The 19,760-nt window shown below is 38.3% G+C and overlaps 1 protein-coding gene across 11 annotated transcripts in view; it reads left to right on the top strand.

Annotated features, from left to right (window-relative positions):
- Positions 1-19,760, top strand: part of CRPPA (CDP-L-ribitol pyrophosphorylase A) — a 195,401-nt gene that overhangs the window by 85,802 nt on the left and 89,839 nt on the right. For all 11 annotated transcript variants that reach the window (XR_508960.4, XR_010598276.1, XR_010598277.1 and 8 more), the window contains 4 exons: positions 5,050-5,147; positions 9,792-9,884; positions 11,557-11,649; positions 18,538-18,669. Coding sequence is in view for 8 of the 11 variants with exons in the window: in XM_042856565.2 (XP_042712499.2) it covers positions 5,050-5,147; positions 9,792-9,884; positions 11,557-11,649; positions 18,538-18,669 (416 nt within the window). In the remaining 3 variants the exon portion in view is untranslated. The remainder of the gene's footprint in view (positions 1-5,049; positions 5,148-9,791; positions 9,885-11,556; positions 11,650-18,537; positions 18,670-19,760) is intronic.

Here is a 19,760-nt window from a genome sequence, read left to right as displayed (position 1 = left end):
CACCTGAACTTTGTCTGCAGGGTTGTTGCCCCAAGGAGGGCATTTTGTGCCCGGATGGCAGCAGCAAGAGTGGGCATAGCCAGGTCACACCATTACATACGAGCCACTAGAGAGATGAAGGAGTCACTTTAATGGGGTATCATTGTGGAGGGCGCAGAATGGCTATAACAAGGGGTTTAAAAATCCAGTCAGATGCTGCAGGGGATACAGGTTTTGGGGTGTTTTATCAAGGCAGGTGGTGTGCCCAGAAAAAGCCTGCCATCTGGACGCAAAAAGAGGTGGTGCGTGATCTGACTTTCTTGGAATTTTTTCCCATTTTCGTTGTGGTGGTTATTTGGGGACCGGAGCTGGCTAATAAAAGGGTGTGCTTCTGGTGCAACAATATGGCAGTGGTACAGGTTATCAATCGCCAAACTTCCAGATCGCACAGGGTTATGAAGTTGGTGAGGGCATTTGTTCTACAATGTTTAAACCTCAGCATCTGTTTTTCTCCCATGCACGTGCCGGGCATGGATAATGGCATAGTAGATGCCTTGTCTCGTTTCCAGTTTGACAGATTTCGTGAGCTTGCACCAGGAGCTAGCAACGAATCCGAGCAGATGCCGCTGGCTCTATGGAACCTCGGCATATGATGTAGTCAGTGGCATGGAGATTCTTGGCTCCGGGCACACAGCTGAGCTATTCAAGACATTCTTTTTTAATGAGTTCTTTCAATTTAAGGCTGCTTTTCACCTATACTGCCCACCATGGATGGCGGTTGTTGCGGTACCTGGTCGAGGACAACTCAGCTGCTGGCACCTGGCATGGTGCAAGGACAATGGGTTCTTTTGGGAGAATAGGGCTTCACCTATTGGGCCTGCTATACAAGAGGCCATTGGGAGATGTCTGGGAACCAAGCAAATTGCTGGTGCCTCCTGGCGAATGTCCAGTGCAGGTTCTCCATAGGGAAGGCATCCAGTGACCAGATAAATGGCCTGGTAAAGGACTTAAAAGGAGATGCTGGATAAAGGAACAGCATGGGTGAGGGAAGTTGGGGACTCCTATGATTGGTACGGCAGGGAGCCAACCCCTCTCCCCGTTCTCATACCCACCTTAACCCACCTACGAGGGGGGTGGATGGTAAGTTCCAAGCCACGGGTTGGCTGGGGGAACCAGGATGGAAAATGAAGGTGGGCTGGTGGAAGCCCCAGATAATGATTTGAATAAACATGGATTTGCCTGCACTGTTCACTTTATCTGCCGGCCTATATATGGTAAAGTTGCGGCCTGATTAAATTCTATATCAAGTGTCTCCTTTCCTTCTTTCTTTATATCCAGACAATAATAGACCATTCATTTCATACAATGGACCCCAAAGATACTTAAAAATTTAATCAATAAGGTCTCCCAAGAATAGTGCAGGAAATTGCCATATCTTTCTCAATAGCAATGATAAGAAATCTTTAATTTGAAGTGAGAATGCCTTACTAAACAGAAATGGTACTAAGGCAAAATTGAGGAAGATATGAAGCTTATCTTTAGTTCGTGTTACTGTGAGTGGAAAAGAAAAGACTGTCCCAACGAAGTGTTAAGACTGGTGCAGAAGACAGTCCCATGCAGGTAACAAGTTGGTTTAATTGGCAAGTGCCTAAGAAAACACCCAGTGTCAGAAACTATCAGGGCAGTTGCTTGTATGAAGCTTGACAAAATTGGGATGTGGCAAGACTAGGCAATGATACAGTTGGGACATGGCAAGATTCATAAAATGGGTTGGGGTGCCTTAGGATTCAAACAAAGGAGTCTGACTATGTTGGAGAGAAGGGTTAAACATACCAGAGCAAGTCCTGAGTAAAGTTTTTTTTTTTTTTAATTTTACTCTAACAAACTCTCTGACTTCACTGATTTAAGGACTTCAGGATTTGGCCCATTATATTTTGGCAGTATGGAGAGCTTTAGCTGTGGTTATGGAATGGACAGATCCTTTCTGATAGGACTACAGGTTAAAAAGGAAGCAGCACTTGGACGTTTAATCCCACCACAGCTACATTTTACTCCATGTTCAGGGACAAAGCGGAGGAAGTCAAGGGTAGATGGGAGAGAGGCTGAGTAGTGTTCCAGAGAGATGTTGAGGAGTGTCATGTGCACATAGGGAAGGGGAGTCCAAAGCAGTAGAAAGGTGGAGGGAGGCAATATAAGAGTGATCAAGAAAAGGGAAGAAAAACAGCCCAACTGGCAGTTAAAGGGGAAGATAGGGCATGGTGAGAGAGGAGAGGAGAGGCATGTCAGGAGGCATCGTTAGTGGTACAATAGGTTTGTATGCAGATTTTCTTAATATGAAGAGCTACATATCATCAAACCAGTTGACTTTGTGTATCATCAAGTTTTCCAAACAATCCATTACCTCTTCTTTAGCTGTTTCTATAAAATCTAATTGTCCAAACGTCTTTTCATTATTTTTCTTCTTGAAGCCATATTTTAAAAATGATTTCAGTATCCTGTCCGTGTCTGCATTATCATTAATGGTATTACTCTCCTCACTTTCTCTGTAATACTATTCCCTCACCTGCTATTTTTTATAAAATGACTTGTTATTCCTTCTAACTGTTTTGTATAGCATTAAGATGTTGTGCTCTTCTTTATTAAGGTTAACCTACAAATCTTAATTGTCTTTTTGTATTCTTTTTCCTTTACCCCTTGGATTCCAGGGGATAGGAGATTTTTGAGGGGTGGGGAATTGACTTTTTAAACTGAGATCTTTGAGCAGCCCCTTGTGAAGTTACATTGGATGCTATTTGTTTGCAGACTCCTCTTTCAGAGAAATTGTCTGTTGTGTCTTAGTTCTGCTGCCTTTTCAGATTCCACAGCCTTATTCCACATGTTGATTTTCATAATTGCTCTAATCTGACTTTACTCAAATACTTAGTTCCTCAACACTTCATTTTCTGAAATCTACTACCCTTGAATTGCTCCATTATGTACACATATCTTGTACCGCGTCATTCCTTGTACTAGCTAAATTGACGTGATTCGTGGTTTCTGGTTTCAAGCTTCTCTACCATTCTCAACCAGTTCCTCTCTGCTGGTAAGAAGTAAATACAGGATGCTTCTCCTGTACTCACAGGTCCCACTTTTTACATCATAAAATTGTTTCTTTTTATGTAGAAAACAGCTTTGATGCATGTTTGACTTCACTTTCTGCCCAACAAATCTATAGGAATATAAATTCTCCCATAAGGGTGGTATCCCATGGTTTCCAGTTGCCTGAGAATTGGGCCATACATTTGTCACTCTCATTTTCATCTGGTCCTTGCAGATGCTAGTTGTTTCTCATTTATTTTTCTTTCTTTGTAGCCTAATCCAAAGAACTTCACCACCATTCTCTTCGCTGTCAAATAACTTCACCACCATTCTCTTCACTGTCAAATTGTGCTTTGGTGGCATTGTAAATAATATAAAGTATAGCAACACCCTTCCACCTCTTCTTTAGAGCTTTTTGGCAATTAATTCAGTTTTAATGTTCATAAAAAATTGCTTGAAAATGATCACAAATCTCATTCATTTTCCAAGAACACTAACTCCATAGCAATAAGCAGTTTTAAAGTTATTTTTGTTCTGTATTTGTTACCTTTTATACAGAGATGCTTGATCATATGCCATAGAGAAGAAGGGAAAGTTTTCTTAGACAATGTTAAAGACATCTGAATGAATTTATCATTTGATGTTTAAATATTTAAAAACTTTCCACATGAAGCCAGTATATATTTTTATATCCAATGTTGTTTTGATGAGCATTCAGGACATATTTTTATAATTTCTTTTAAATCCCTCATGCTAATTTAATTTTTTAGGTTTGTTTATTTTTGTCCTTGAAATGTAGTACAGATCTGTTTTCAGTATAATTATACTGCACATTTATTATCTTTTAGCGGCTTGTAGAATGATAAAATAAATTAATGGAGATATCCCATCTCCTAGAACTGGAAGGGACCTTGAAAGGTCATGGAGTCCAGCCCCCTGCCTTCACTAGCAGGACCAAGTACTGATTTTGCCCCAGATCCCCAAGTGGCCCCCTGAAGGATTGAACTCACAACCCTGGGTTTAGCAGGCCAATGCTCAAACCACTGAGCTATCCATCGGAAGACAATACAAACCGTACATATCAGTATGCATGTTAATTGAGCATCAAAAGGACAAAAAAATGCATTAAATAAGAAGAGTTGGATTAAAAAAATTTGTTAAAAAACAACAACAAAGACAACCCACCAGGAAAAATCTTGTTGAATCTTAAGATTAGAGTCGGAGATCCTGCTTTGAAATGTTGGTATATGGAACTGCATTATTCCTATTTTTAGTAGTGAATTTGTTATTCTCCTAGACCAATGTGTTTAGTCATGAGTTCCCAGTTGTGAGGTTGTTGTCTCATAATCAGATGGATTTGACCTGATTCTACAACTTGCTCCATGTGAGTAGCTCCCTGTGCCCAAAACCTCATTGATTTCAATAGAGCTCCATGTGAGCAAACACCCACATGGAGCTGGTGGTTTGGTTCAGGCCTTAATTTATCTGGCTGCATTTTTGTCCCATCTGCTTCTTGCCCATTTCGTAATATACCTTTTACAGCATTGCTAATAATGTATTTAGTGCCCACTTGGAAGTTGGGGTGGAGAGGAATTAAGCTTGTATGAAATCAATATACCAGGAAATTATTATACTTTCTTGATATTCATTAAATGTAAGTATGTGGGGTTCATCCAAAACCCATTGAAGTCAATTAGGAATCTTTCCATTGATTTCAGTGAGCTTTAGATCAGGCCCTGTGTGTGAGATTTTTACAAAATTCTGCAGAAGTAGGAAATAGGGAATAAACTGCTAATTTGATTTTCTGATTTATGTTAATTGTGCTGACTTGCCTTGGAGTAAGGCCTCTTAAAATGAGATTTTCAGCTGTTGAAAAGGCTATATTGAAAAACAACAGCTGAAGAAGTTGAAAGTAGAGTTCAGCAGATTAATAATTTTGTTTGATATATTCTTTATATGAAACATTCAGTTCTTGTTTTTTCTTGATCACAGACAATCTATCACAACAAGTTTGTGTTACCACTGATATGAAAGAAGATGCTGTGCAGTTAGGTTTTCTCCTTCATGAAACTCTGAAAAACGAAGTAAAAGTAAGTACTTGTACATAAGAACATAAGAACGGCCGTACCGGGTCAGACCAAAGGTCCATCTAGCCCAGTATCCTATCTACCGACAGTGGCCAATGCCAGGTGCCCCAGACGGAGTGGACCAACAGGCAATGATCAAGTGATCTCTCTCCTGCCATCCATCTCCATCCTCTGACAAACAGAGGCTAGGGACACCATTCCTTACCCATCCTGGCTAATAGCCATTAATGGACTTAACCACGATGAATTTATCCAGTTCTCTTTTAAACGCTGTTATAGTCCTAGCCTTCATAACCTCCTCAGGTAAGGAGTTCCACAAGTTGACTGCGCTGCATGAAGAAGAACTTCCTTGTATTTGTTTTAAACCTGCTGCCTATTAATTTCATTTGGTGACCCCTAGTTCTGGGAATAAGTAAATAACTTTTCCTTATCCACTTTCTCCACATCACTCATGATTTTATATACCTCTATCATAGCCCCCCTTAGTCTCCTCTTTTCCAAGCTGAAGAGTCCTAGCCTCTTTAATCTCTCCTCATATGGGACCCGTTCCAAACCCCTAATCATTTTAGTTGCCCTTTTCTGAACCTTTTCTAGTGCCAGTATATCTTTTTTCAGATGAGGAGACCACATCTGTACGCAGTATTCGAGATGTGGGCGTACCATCAATTTATATTAGGGCAATAATATATTCTCAGTCTTATTCTCTATCCCCTTTTTAATGATCCCTAATCCTGTTTGCTTTTTTGACCGCCTCTGCACACTGCGCAGACATCTTCAGAGAACTATCCATGATGATGCCAAGATCTTTTTCCTGACTTGTTGTAGCTAAATTAGCCCCCATCATATTGTATGTATAGTTGGGGTTATTTTTTCCAACGTGCATTACTTTACATTTATCCACATTAAATTTCATTTGCCATTTTGTTTCCCAATCACTTAGTTTTGTGAGATCTTTTTGAAGTTCATCACAGTCTGCTTTGGTCTTAACTATCTTGAGCAGTTTAGTATCATCTGCAAACTTTGCCATCTCACTGTTTACCCCTTTCTCCAGATCATTTATAAATAAGTTGAATAGGATTGGTCCAAGGACTGACCCTTGGGGAACACCACTAGTTACCCCTCTCCATTCTGAGAATTTACCATTAATTCCTACCTTTTGTTCCCGGTCTTTTAACCAGTTCTCAATCCATGAAAGGACCTTCCCTTTTATCCCTTAAAAAAACAACAAGGAGTCTGGTGGCACCTTAAAGACTAACAGATTTATTTGGGCATAAGCTTTCGTGAGTAAAAACCTCACTTCTTTGGATTCATCCTTTTATCCCTTTTTTTACATAAGAGCCTTTGGTGAGGGACCTTGTCAAAGGCTTTCTGGAAATCTAAGTACACTATGTCCACTGGATCCCCCAAATCCACATGTTTGTTGACCTCTTCAAAGAACTCTAATAGATTAGGAAGACATGATTTCCCTTTACAGAAACCATGTTGACTATTGCTCAACAGTTTGTTTTTCTATGTGTCTGACAATTTTATTCTTAACTATTGTTTCAACTAATTTGCCCGGTACCGACATTAGACTTACCGGTCTGTAATTGCCGGGATCACCTCTAGAGCCCTTTTTAAATATTGGCGTTACATTAGCTAACTTCCAGTCATTGGGTACAGAAGCCGATTTAAAGGACAGGTTACAAACCTTAGTTAATAGTTCCGCAACTTCACATTTGATTTCTTTCAGAACTCTTGGGTGAATGCCATCTGGTCCTGGTGACTTGTTAATGTTAAGTTTATCAATTATTTCCAAAACCTCCTCTAGTGACACTTCAATCTGTGACAGTTCCTCAGATTTGTTACCTAGCATATGTGTTAGTAATCTTACTAATAGCCTGTTTCTGGTTGCCATCAATTCTTAAGGAAATGGACCAAATTTCACCATTGTGTTAAAGATAGTATCCAAGGCCCTCTGTGCCACTAGAATAATTTAAAAGGGGAAAGGAAACTAATCAGCTATTCTGCCTCCAGTTTCAAACATGTCTTGCCAAAACTTTGAAAAGTGTATTACTGGCACTCAGCACTTGAGAAATATATCCTCAATTTGTTTGAGACAGCTTTGCCACTCTAGTCCATAATAGCAGACATGTTAGGATTCACTTAGCATTTGTGCTCACTTCTACAAGTAAAGTCTAAAGAATCATTAACTACACTATAGTTAGATGTCTCTGATTATTCTATTAATTCATCTCTCCAGAGGACAGATTGTGATGAGAGATTCCAAAAGCCAATACCAACAGAAAAAACGCTTCAAAAATGATATCAATGAACTGAAGGAAATGCAAATAACTTTTCTGAGAGAATTCCAACAATTACTTCATCTCATGCAAAGTAGTACCTCCCGCAACAATTTTTAACCAGAACTTTATAATAAAATATGTGACTAATAAATTAATGTTACTAAAAGATATTTTTCACCACACACACATCTATTACTGTAAAAAAACCTAGGTCAACAACTTTTCCTATTCATTGCAATTGTTAATTTAGTCATTGCCTTGTTAAAGCAAGTAAATTTATAAGGAGACTAAAGATGTTTCCCTCTTTGTGCTTGAAAATTATGCACTGTTGGTTCCTCAGACCTGGTCCTCTCCTATGCAGAGATTGCCAATTGTGATGAATATGGCTAAGTTGTATACTAGTTTTGTGATTAAATAAATATCCACAAGGGACTAGATTGAAAATATTAAATTCATTTCACTTGGGATGTAGGCCAGGTTCACTAATTAGCCTTTCAGGGGTGACGGGCTAGTGCATTAATCACAGCACTATTTAGTCCCTTGGAATGGTATTAATTATGTATATATTTAATAAAGTTCAACTGTAGTATTTTAACTAGTTTTTATGGTTGCCTGGTGCATGGGTATTTTTTTTTATAAATGTTTTTTTTATAAAAACGGAAATTGAAGAAAGTTGAAACCATAACATAGGTGGCAAGGTAAGTAGGAAAAATGTGTTTTCGCTAAAAATAGTGTTTTCTATACAATTTATTCATTTTATGTTAGGTTCATTTATCAAGGTTGTTTAAAATTTCCATCTTATGAATCAAAATGGCACGTTTGTAACCATTTTCTATAACTGAAAGCTAATTGCTCCTAAATCCAGTAATGATTTGGCAAGACCTCTTATCTCCATCCATTTAGTCACATAAGCATACTCTACTCATCTGGTGTTATTTCTGCATGTTGTTTACTGACCAAGTGTTATCAAATCTTAGCTCAAAACACCAGCTCATATCCCTCAGAATTTTTAAAAACACTTTTATTCAAAATACTGGCACACAGACTGAAAAACAGCTCCGTTTGGTTGCTGCATTTCTTATTTGCTGCTGAACTGGAAATCTAAGAGTCAATGACACTTAGATTCCTGCTTCCTAGCTCAGTAACTTGTGGGTGAACTGCAGAATATCTTTTAGAAAGGCATCCAGTCTTGATCCAGTCTGGTGAGAAGGTTCCAGGCAGAATTCCCCCAGGGAGGGCACTGGTTCAGCATGAGCAAGCCAGGGTCCAGCAGGAAGAGGGACCTTATAGGGTGGGCCCCATTCTCTTATACATATACAGCAGTAATATAACCTGCCTACTGCTATTTGATGTTCACGTTCATACACTCAAATATCACAACAGCTCTTTTGGCGAAAGTATCTCACAGGGACCTCATATTGTCTTGTTTAGCCTCTTTAACCCCTAAGTCCTTTTCAGAATAACTGCTATCCAGGATACAGTTCCCCATCCCATTCCTGCATTATTTGTTCATAGATGTATGACCCTATATTTGTCCATGTTGAACTACATGTTGTTTGATCCCAGCTTAGGTTTAGGTTGGATATTAGGGAAAACTTTTTCACTAGGAGAGTGGTGAAGCACTGGAATGGGTTACCTATGGAGGTGGTGGAATCTCCTTCCTTAGAGGTTTTTAAGGTCAGGCTTGACAAAGCACTGGCTGGGATGATTTAGTTGGGGATTGGTCCTGCCTTGAGCAGGGGGATGGACTAGATGACCTCCTGAGGGCCCTTCCAAACCTGATATTCTATGATTCTAAGGGGGGTGGGGGGAAGAGAAAAAGAATGATAGACTGCAGATTTTAAAGTATTTATTGAAAACATGGCCCTCAGGAGAAATTCAAAATGTTAATGACTGTATATAGAAACTTAAAAATCCTCAACCCTAAAAACAGCCTCTACATCTCCAACCTTCCATCTGTCTATCGGAAACAATGGAACTTGCCATTCCAAGGCTGAAGCTTACAGGGGTTGGGGGCAGGGCATTCTCAGTAGCAGGGCTATATCTCTAGACTTGCTCTTTCCAGCAACACCACTTAAACTTGAATCTGGCCATGATGATAAAGATTTGAAGAATACACCTTTTTGTCCATGTTTTTTCAACTGATACAGTGTCCTGGCTTTTAGTTGTCTCAGCAGATCTGGCTCTGCCTTCTCTCTTAAGCTGCAGGGGGTGTTTTTGAGTTGTATATTTAGAATGTTAATTGTGAATTTTAAGCCATGTAAAATGCTCACAGACACTGCAATGGTGGCGGCTTTAAAAGAGTGAGTAGTAATACTGTTCTGAGTTTGTATATTGATACAATATCTGTTTGCTTTTTCAGCAGGCTAAAGGTAAATCAGTGTTTCTATGTAAAAATGATAATCGTCTACAGAACATCTTTTTAGGACAATGCTACAATTTTATTTGCATAAATGTGAGTATTATGGACAAATATGCTAATTATGCACTTCATATTTAAGATATTTATTGATTTTTGAAATAAATCAACAACTTACAATAAGTTTTTGTGTATAATGTGTTTTGAACAATAAATAGTAAAATCAATATTGCCACATGGGAATCTCACTCCTGAGGTTTGTATTTCTAGTGTGTGACAGGCCCAGAAATTCCCTTATATTTCAAGCGTCATAGACAATTGAGACACTTGTAGTTGAATATGCGCCCTTCCTACCCCCATTCTTGTACTCACTCCAATCACAAGCACCTTTGAAAGCAGCCAGTGAATTATTGCATAGGAGGGATAAAGAGTTCTTATAAATCACCAGTTGAAACAAATAAACTGCAAAGGATCATAGGGTTGATAGCGTATTTATTTGATTCTTGTTGTGCTATCTCAAAAACAACGAGTATTCAGGCTGAAGTTATCATTGGAATACAATTTTGTATTCCTGGGGGGATTCTACGCCAAACATTTCGAAATTCTGGGCCAAAAAATTCAAAATTCTGCAAAACTCTGCATATTTTATTTGTCAAAATAATGCAATGTAATCACACCAGTTTCAATTGTTTTGGTAATTTATTTAAACTACAATACAGAAAAAAGTCACAATAACTATTCAGCATTTCCTAAACACGTAAAAGTTAAGTTACAAACACTTGGTTACTAATACCCTGCATTCCAGTTATAATCCTGGATTTTCATTTAAATTACATTACAAAACACCAAACAGGAAAAAAAAATGTAATGTCGTTTTAAATTGCTCAGACTTTCACACATTAAAGTGATACAATTTTGCTAATCATTATCCTGGACCTGGCTGGGTACTTTGGGAAGTGGTTGGTTCTAGTTGTCCTGACATTTTATTGACTGCTTGGTAAATGTTTTATTTGCCCTTAAAGTCTTTTTTTTTTTTTTTTTAATGGGTAAGTAAAATAAATCCTGAGCTGTAATCTAACTCCATTGTGCCACTTTGGCACAGGAAAAAAAGTGAGAAAGCACATAGATCTTCTTAGCTGAGGATTCCCTTACTGTCATTTATAATAACGCTCCTTTACATCACTCTGGCAACGTAGGGGCATTAAAACTTTCACAGGTTTTATGCTCCTGGGGGAATTGACTGAGAATGGGAACAGTTAACTAACAATAGGAACATTAACAATGTTATTTTGTAGGCAGGCTGCTACAGGGGTGCAGAATTATGTCAGGAGTAAATTTGAGACTCCCTGTAATGTATGCTTCCACAGAAATTGTAGTCCACTGAGATTGCCTCATGTGGCAATGTGACTGGTTCAAAATGTTGTTGTGGCCATCAAACTCAGCATCCATCACATGGTCTGCGCCTACTGGCTCTGACAAGTCCATTCCACTAAACCTCTGGCTAGGATCCTGTACTGGAGCAGGAAGGGTTTAAGTTGAACCATGTCTAGATTCCAGTTTTGTCACTTATATGCCTTAGAATGTAGCAGAATTCATGACAGCATGCTGTAAATGGCTATAATTTCACCAGTCCAAAGCATTACAAATATAAGAGGTATATTAAGGGTGTATTTCCCTTTCCAGTGGATAAAAGAACCTTTCACTGCACTTTGTGAATTAGGCTTTGCTTTATTTTCTTTTGATAACTTTAAAATTTCCTTTTATTTAGGCTAAAAAATCTGACATTAAAGAAACCCAGCAACTAGTGGATATACTTGAAAATGCAAGAATTTCTGTCTTACATCCAGTTGTTCTCATTTCGGTAGGTTAACTTATATAAGTTTAATGTAATAAACCTCTAATCAAATATAAAATGGTTTTCTTAGAAGCTGTATAATTCATTAAATATTTCATGTGATGCACCTTTGGATTTTAAGTATTTTTAAATGGTGAACTGTAAATGAGATTATAAAAAGTCATTGCACTTCAGCAATATGTACTTAATGCTGCCAGGAGCCAAGCTGAGGCAGATAAAAGGTACAGCATTACTTGAAAATGTACTTTATTTTCTTTAAGGTTTCATGATGTCTAGTCCTAGTTGGCTTTTTAGCTCCCACTGCTTTATTATGCCCTATTCCAGGGGTCGGCAACGTTCGGCACGCGGCTCGCCAGGGTAAGCACCCTAGCGGGCCAGGCCAGTTTATTTACCTGCTGACGCGGCAGGTTCGGCCGATCGCGGTCCCCACTCGCCACGGTTCACCGTCCCGGGCCAATGGGGGCGGCGGGAAGCCGTGGCCAGCACATCCCTCGGCCCGCGCTGCTTCCCGCCGCCCCCATTGGCCCGGGATGGTGAACCGCGGCGAGTGGGGGCCGCGATCGGCCGAACCTGCCGCGTCAGCAGGTAAAAAAACTGGTCTGGCCCGCTAGGGTGCTTACCCTGGCGAGCCGCGTGCCGAACGTTGCCGACCCCTGCCCTATTCATTCTGGCGATGCTGCAGATTGCATTGAGCTCTGTAAGAGTGTGGAACCAGCCAATCGGGTGTCAGGTAAATGGCATTTTAAGTTATGTTGTGTGGTTTTATCAGTTTTAAAATTATCATCATTTTCTGCCATGTTTTACAAGGAAATTTGAAAAACTGTGTACAATATAATTTAAAAATGTCATTTACCTACCTGGACCTCTTAAGACCTAATAGATTCAGCTATGGGTAAACTTTCATTAAGTACCAGTCTTTCTAAGTGTATATATTATCAATATTTTTGTGGTTTACATTCTGGTTACATGGGTTATTTGCTACTGCTGCTGAGGATATCTTCAGAGTTTGGGCTGAATGCTGCTTCTACACCTAGAGGGGCAGAGGGATTCATAATCACACAAAATATGAGACAAGAATTTTCCATGCAGCTGAGCAGCTCTGCGAGCCTCTCCGTCTGCTGAACAGTAGTGCATAGTTCTCTGTACTAGTTTTCTGCCTTGCTGAGAGTATGGAGAAAGGGGAGTTACCAGTTCTACCCAGTCCCAAGGATTATGCTGCTGTATTGTACTTAAAGCTTTTGGTAGCAATAGTGCATCACAACTGACTGTTATTTTAAATATCATTCTTTGAGTAAGGTACTTGCCAACATATTGGTTGATGTTATACATGAAGCCACTGGCAGTAGAATCTCAGCTAGTCTAAGAGGATTGCATTGGCTAGGAGTCAAGAACTCCTGAGTTCTAGTCTGAGCCCTGACAGTCACTTTCTCGGTACCCAGAACAAGTCACTTATCCATTACCAACTAACAGGTGTTGTGAATATTTATTTGTTAATGTTTATAAAACACTTTCCAAGTGAATAGCACATCACAAATACTACATCCTTATCTGACCGAAGTGTTTCCTGCAGACAGTGGGCTGGTCTGAATGCTGATCCTTGACACCTGAGAATTTAGTCTTTACTTGCTTATGTACATTTATGAGGAAATTCAGTAGGAACCTCCATGTGTACCAACCTCTTAAGTTTTATTTGGGCTTCTTCTGTTTACCTATGAGAAATAGAGAAAATCCAGATCTCTCACTCCTGCACCCAATATTTAGTGGCCTCCAGAAAAGACTCTTCTTTCTTGCCAACTATTCAGCTATGTGGTAACACAAAATACTTTCCCTCTGGGGCAGAATATTGTTTGCATTATCCCTTGAATAACTGCTTTAATCACTTTCTCTACATATAAAGCCCAAGGAGGAGTGAATCTTTATAGAATTATCAATCAGCCAGATAACACTATAACTTTAAAATCTTTTGCAGTAGATGTCATGGCTGTTGTCTGTTATCGGATTGGTATTAAATTCTTTCTTGTCTGGGATGTAAAATGAAAGGGCTAAGAATTGATAGTAGCAATAATAAAACATTCCAGACCCATGTCAACTTTTCAAGAAAAATATATGAGAACATAAATTCCTTACAAGAGCTCACTAAGGAAACTTCTGTCAGGGTTCTGCCCTCAAACTACACAGATCTTGACATCTGCCTGCGGTGCAGCACAATCTTTACAGAAGCCCTGTTTCTCTGCCCTGCCTCCCAATCCCAAATTGTTAAACTGTTAATACCTTCTAAGAAAAATAAGATACATTTAATATGATCTGTTTAGCAATATATATGTTTTTAAACTACGGGATCTGATTCATCTGTTAAATTATTCTCCCAGTACATTCTAAATATCCCTGACCTACATAGCCTGGGAATAACCTTAATAACAGATACACAAAATTGCCTGTTTATGAAACATATTTTTGATGCACACAAAGTCTCTCTCAAAAGTAGAGCAATGTCCTAAAAATAAATAGACCTCGTGCTTAGCTAAAAAAAAAAAAAAGGGGGGGTTGTATAGAATTATTTTTCTAGAATTCTTATTGCTATCTATTCATATTCTCGGTTTATGGAGCTTCCACATTATTTTCAGAAATAGAACAAATAGAAAATGGAAAGAGGTCTGAAAAATATGTTTTTAATTAATAAAGAGTTAGCTAAACAAATCATTGTCTCATATTAATCACTGGGAACTATTTAAGTCCTTTAAACTTCCGATCCCTAAAATTCACTACAGATGGTATAACTGGGGGATAGAAATTTCTTTCATCAGTCTTTAATTACTTAGTGTTTGTGTATTCCTAAATAATGACAACTATAGTGGAATTCATCTCAGTTTGATATTTTTATTTTTAAAAATAAATAAATTTAACTTCTAAATCCTGAATGAATTGTTAGAAAACTATTCAGTATAACATTGCTCTTTTGATGTAAAAGTGGATACTTACATTTCTCAGATAAATAAATGTCAAAACTTAAGGTATTATGAGGATGTTGGCACATTTGGTCATTATGGTTTTTTAGATACTGGTTGACTGATGTACATTTCCCTTTTTGAGTCCAGAAGTAAACTTATTCCTTGCTGTGGAGCCAGGAAGGGATAGGCGAAAAGAAGCAGCAGACTTCTTCTAATCTAACATAGAAAAACCTGTATTACGTGTTTTTCCTTCAGCCCTGACAAGCTTTTTATTTCCTTTTTGTATAAGTAGAAAGTGCTCACACGCGCTGCACTTATTTCAGAACATCTTCGCTGATAAAAAAGAATCAGATCACTGGCAGAATCTGTTTTGTATTACTTCGCTTTTTTTTTTTTTTTTAGTGTTTAACTTTTTTGATTGTAAATGTAATGGGCCAGATTCTCCGGTGCATTGCACTGCTTTGCACCAAACCATGAATGTAGCTAGCGAGGGGGGGATCACAGCAGTATAAGGGAGACCCTCTAGTGGCGTACAGCCAGCATAGGGGCTCCTACATCACTTGCCCTCCTTACTGATACTATAGCAGGGTGTGGCCAGGATGTCACTATATCATACTGATACCAGAGTACATTTTTGGCCCATTGGATCCTTTTGTAACCAGCGTAAGTGAATACTGATTGGCTTGCTATAACCCAGTACAACAGTTTTTCCACCTCTCCTACACCAAACATGAGCTCTCTGCTGAACAGCTAAGCTCCAGCTTCAGACCCAATATCTCTATTCCCACATTAACACAGCTGCTCTAAGCTCTGTATAAACTTGTAGCTATATGTTTCACTGGACAAATGTATTGTGCTTAAACCTGTTATAATGCATTTCCTGCATTTTCACTATTAATGCGTTATAGCCTTTGCTAGTATCAAATGCTGTGGTTAAGATTGCTATTTTAACTCAATTTTCACTCTCACGCAACTTTTTTGGGGGGGGGCGGGGGAGGGACGGGACAATGGGGGACTTTGGAGCTGAAATGTCCAATATTTGCTCTTAGTTCAAAGGTATGTTTGAGGAAAATCTCTTCCGCATCTTATGAATTTTGTGAATGTGACTAAAATATATAGCTTTTGACTACACATTGTCTTGACTGGAGTCTCAAAAAAAGCAGAAGTTTTAAAATTTGTTTGTAAATTGTCATTAAGGAGTAGTGCCTCAGCTAAATTTTTAAAATAATTGATTTATATTTAACAAAGTTATGAATGGTTTGAAAATTGCATTCTTAGCATGCACAACAAAACATTGTGTTCTGGTGCACATTTCCACATATCTATGCTGGACATGCATACACAGTTTGGAAAGTGTTAATTTTTAAAGACCTGTTAAGAGGTAGTTATTCACCGCAGACTGTTGGCTTGATTGTTCCAGTCAGAACAGAAAGTTGAGAGCAGGCAGGTACACGGGGAGCTGCAATAGTTTACAAAGGCACAGATTCTTCTACGAGTGCTTCCTCATGTTGATTCCATTCTAGGTGCGTGCGTGCCCGTGTGCACAGTCGTCAGAGACTTTTGTCTTAGTGGTATCCGTAATGTTGGCGGTGGTGCCCCCTTGAGTGCCACCGACCCTATGCCCTCTCAGTTCCTTCTTACCGCCCATGGCGGTTGGTTGGAATGCTTTGTCTTGCATCGCAAGAGCGTTAACGATTCTTTCAGACCCATTGTTCTGTCTCCTTTGTAGTTAGTTGTTAGGTATGGACCACTATGTTAAGTGTTAGATAATAGTTTTAGTAGTTGGAGTCCTGGCTGGGACTTCACCGCGGAACTTCCCCAGGCTTTAAGTCATGTTCATTGTCTACCCGGCCAATGCCCATTAGTGACCCCCCACGATATCTGTTTGAAGTGGTGGATAGATCACTGGACTGTGACGGAGACCTGAGTTCTATTCTTGGCTCTGCCATTGCCTGTTGGGTAACCTTGGGCAAGTTGCTTCACTTCCCTATACTTCGGTTTCCCCATCTTTAAAATGGAGATAATGATACTGACTTCCTTTGTAGAGCGCTTTGAGATCTACTGATGAAAAGTGCTATATAAGAGCTGGGTCCTATAATAATCAGTAGTGATATTTTCTATTCTTAATGTTCTAGTTAAATATATAGTAGAATATAATCCTGTTTATGTTGTAAAATGTATATAATAAAATATGCAAGATGTGCAATGTCATGAAGATAAGATTCCATCACCAATATTAACTCTTGAATTTCATGATTTGATAATGTACTATGAACGTGCAGACTCAGTGTCACACTAGCACATTTTTTTCATGTAATATACATTGTCATAATCTTCAACAATCAGGCCCTTTCCCTGATGGCAGGTAGAGGATGTTGCATCCTATTTCAAAATAATATTCGTAACAAGTTTTCCCTTTAGTGTAAGATGCCTTCTAGTTGTGAATTTCTGCTTATTAAAAATGTTAATTACTTTAGCTTTTCGTAAACATATCATGTTGATGGACATCGATATAGACACACAATATATTTTTGAAGCAGTAATGAGGGTTCTGGAAGGCTTGAAGTAGAGCAGAAGAAAAGCACAAGTGTTGTCAAAGCATGACTCACTAGCTCTTGCCTCCATCAGGAAAGTGAGGCAGGACTGGTAATGACAAAACTCAATCTCAAATCAAATATTTTAAAAACACAAAATCCCATTAAGAATTTAGGGACTTTAATTTTCTGCAAAGTAGCTTTTTATTTTTGTGTTTTATGAGACTCGTTTTAACTATCCAGTAGCATAGCAGTGGCATCATATGAAAAACGTTATATGAAGAAATGTCCTTCTTAAATCTTGGTTTTCTCTGCTTAATAGAAACTTTGTGAAGAGATAAAGATCAAAATTGTTGGATTGTTGTCAAGTCTGAGTCAAAGTGTGAGAACTAGTTACCGTACTTCTCTTTACAATGCTGAAGTGCAACATAGTACAGAATGAAGAACAGGAGTACTTGTGGCACCTTAGAGACTAACAAATTTATTAGAGCATAAGCTTTTGTGGACTACAGCCCACTTCTTAAGTGGGCTTTAGTCCACGAAAGCTTATGCTCTAATAAATTTGTTAGTCTCTAAGGCTTGGTCTACACTACCCCCCTAATTCGAACTAAGGTACGCAACTTCAGCTACGTGAATAACGTAGCTGAAGTCGAAGTACCTTAGTTCGAACTTACCTTGGTCCACACTCGGCAGGCAGGCTCCCCCGTCGACTCCGCAGTACTCCTCTCGCCGAGCTGGAGTACCGCAGTCGACGGCGAGCACTTCCGGGTTCGACTTATCGCGTCCAGACTAGACGCGATAAGTCGAACCCAGAAGTTCGATTGCCAGCCGCCGAACTAGCGGGTAAGTGTAGCCAAGGCCTAAGGTGCCACAAGTACTCCTGTTCTTCTTTTTGCGGATACAGACTAACACGGCTGCTACTCTGAAACCTGTCATAGTACAGAATGCAACTTACAAATGCAATGCCCCAGACAGAGAACAGACACAGCAAATATTCTTGAGAATGTGATTCCATGCTGAAAAACTAAAGGTTGTTAAAGGAAAACATCTGTACTCTTCTCTGATTTCTTCAGATGAGGATTCGATTTGTGAATGCATTGATACTAAACAATTGCATGAAAGATGGAGATTAGAGATTTTTTTAAAATTAATAAACTCTTAAATGTAGAGAGCACATTCTGTTCTGCTCACTTCTGGCATGTTGGTTTATCTAGATTTTGAAAAAGTTTTCCTCTTATTAAATATTTAAGTCATGGAGCATGACATTAATACAAATTTATAAATAAATCCTTTGCCATCTTATATTATTTTTGTGTTTATCTAAATTTTTTTTATAAAAAAATCTGGAGATCTAACGGAATATACTTTGTAATATAATGTAGTAATGGTTTGCTTTTTGCACCCCTTTGCAGGTCCATTTGAATGTTTCAGAAAATATGTCTTTCAGCAGTGGAATGGAAGAACTGGCTGGGATCAAGGAATTTGCAAAGGAAGTGAAAAAGAAACATATTTTGGTTTACGGTCTTCTCATCCATTACAATAAGGTATGTAATTCTCTTTATACCTGCAAATTATCTACTTTTGTAAACTGTATGATTAATGATAAGAATCTTCTTCATTTAAAAAAATCAAAGGGAAATAAATATGACAAGGTAAAGTTTTGTTGGAAAGATTCTTGCCTGTTCATGTTCAATATTCAGTAGAGCCTCTGGTTACAGGCAAAAATGCAAGTGATTTGATTAGAGAGAAAAAATGGTAAATAGTAAAAAAGAATAAAAAATTGTGAACATGCTTGAGCCTTTCTTTTCCTGTTGTTAACTTTTAAAACTTGGCATTTGCAGCTTTTTAAAATGGAAAACATTAAAAGTTTTTGTAATCAAAATTGATTTTTCAAGTGTTTTCCATTCCAGTATCCATGTCTCCAGTAGCAGTAGATTGCCAAGGCAATCTGCAGCATCTTTGTGCTTAGAAAAGCTATTTAAAATAAACCTTTTTGTTTGGGGATATGTTCTGTTTACAAAACACAGTCGACTACTTTGCCATTAGTGCATATATAGTTTTCACTGTGCAGGCAGCTTTATAGCTTCATAGAGCCACCAGTTAAAAGAGGCAAATATTAAATATTCAACTGATGTTTAAAGAAGTGGAATAAATGTATTTTTTACTACATTTTTGGGATATGGTAGTTATTTAGAGTTACATGTGGCTGATTAATCACAACTATAGTTCATAACATTTTCGCCTTTATTCCAAAAGTGCTGAGGCCTCAAAAATCCAATTGATTTTAATGAGAGTTGTGGATACTTAATATCTTTGAAAATCAGGTCACTAATATTTAAAGACTTATTGATATTATTATAGGAATACCGTTATAAATAACTGTAATTCTCCTTCTGTTAACTTCTATTATAAACCCCTGTGTAGAGGGATGTATTTTATTCAGATGTATATTTTCAGATTGTATAATCTGTCTAAGATGAAATTTAAAATTCAGTGTCTCAGATAAAGGTCAAAAGTTATTTTGAAATCAAATTTGGAGTGAAAAATCAAGATGGCCCTTATTAAATTATTCAACCACAGATAAAATAATTTAGTGGTTTCAAACACCTTTTGCACACAGGGCTTCAAAATGACG

Source organism: Chrysemys picta, chromosome 2 (genome assembly GCF_011386835.1).
Source record: "Chrysemys picta bellii isolate R12L10 chromosome 2, ASM1138683v2, whole genome shotgun sequence".
Classification (NCBI taxonomy): Eukaryota; Metazoa; Chordata; order Testudines; family Emydidae; genus Chrysemys; species Chrysemys picta.
The sequence above is the reverse complement of the archived record's forward strand: the minus strand, read 5'-3'. Positions and strand labels throughout refer to the sequence as shown.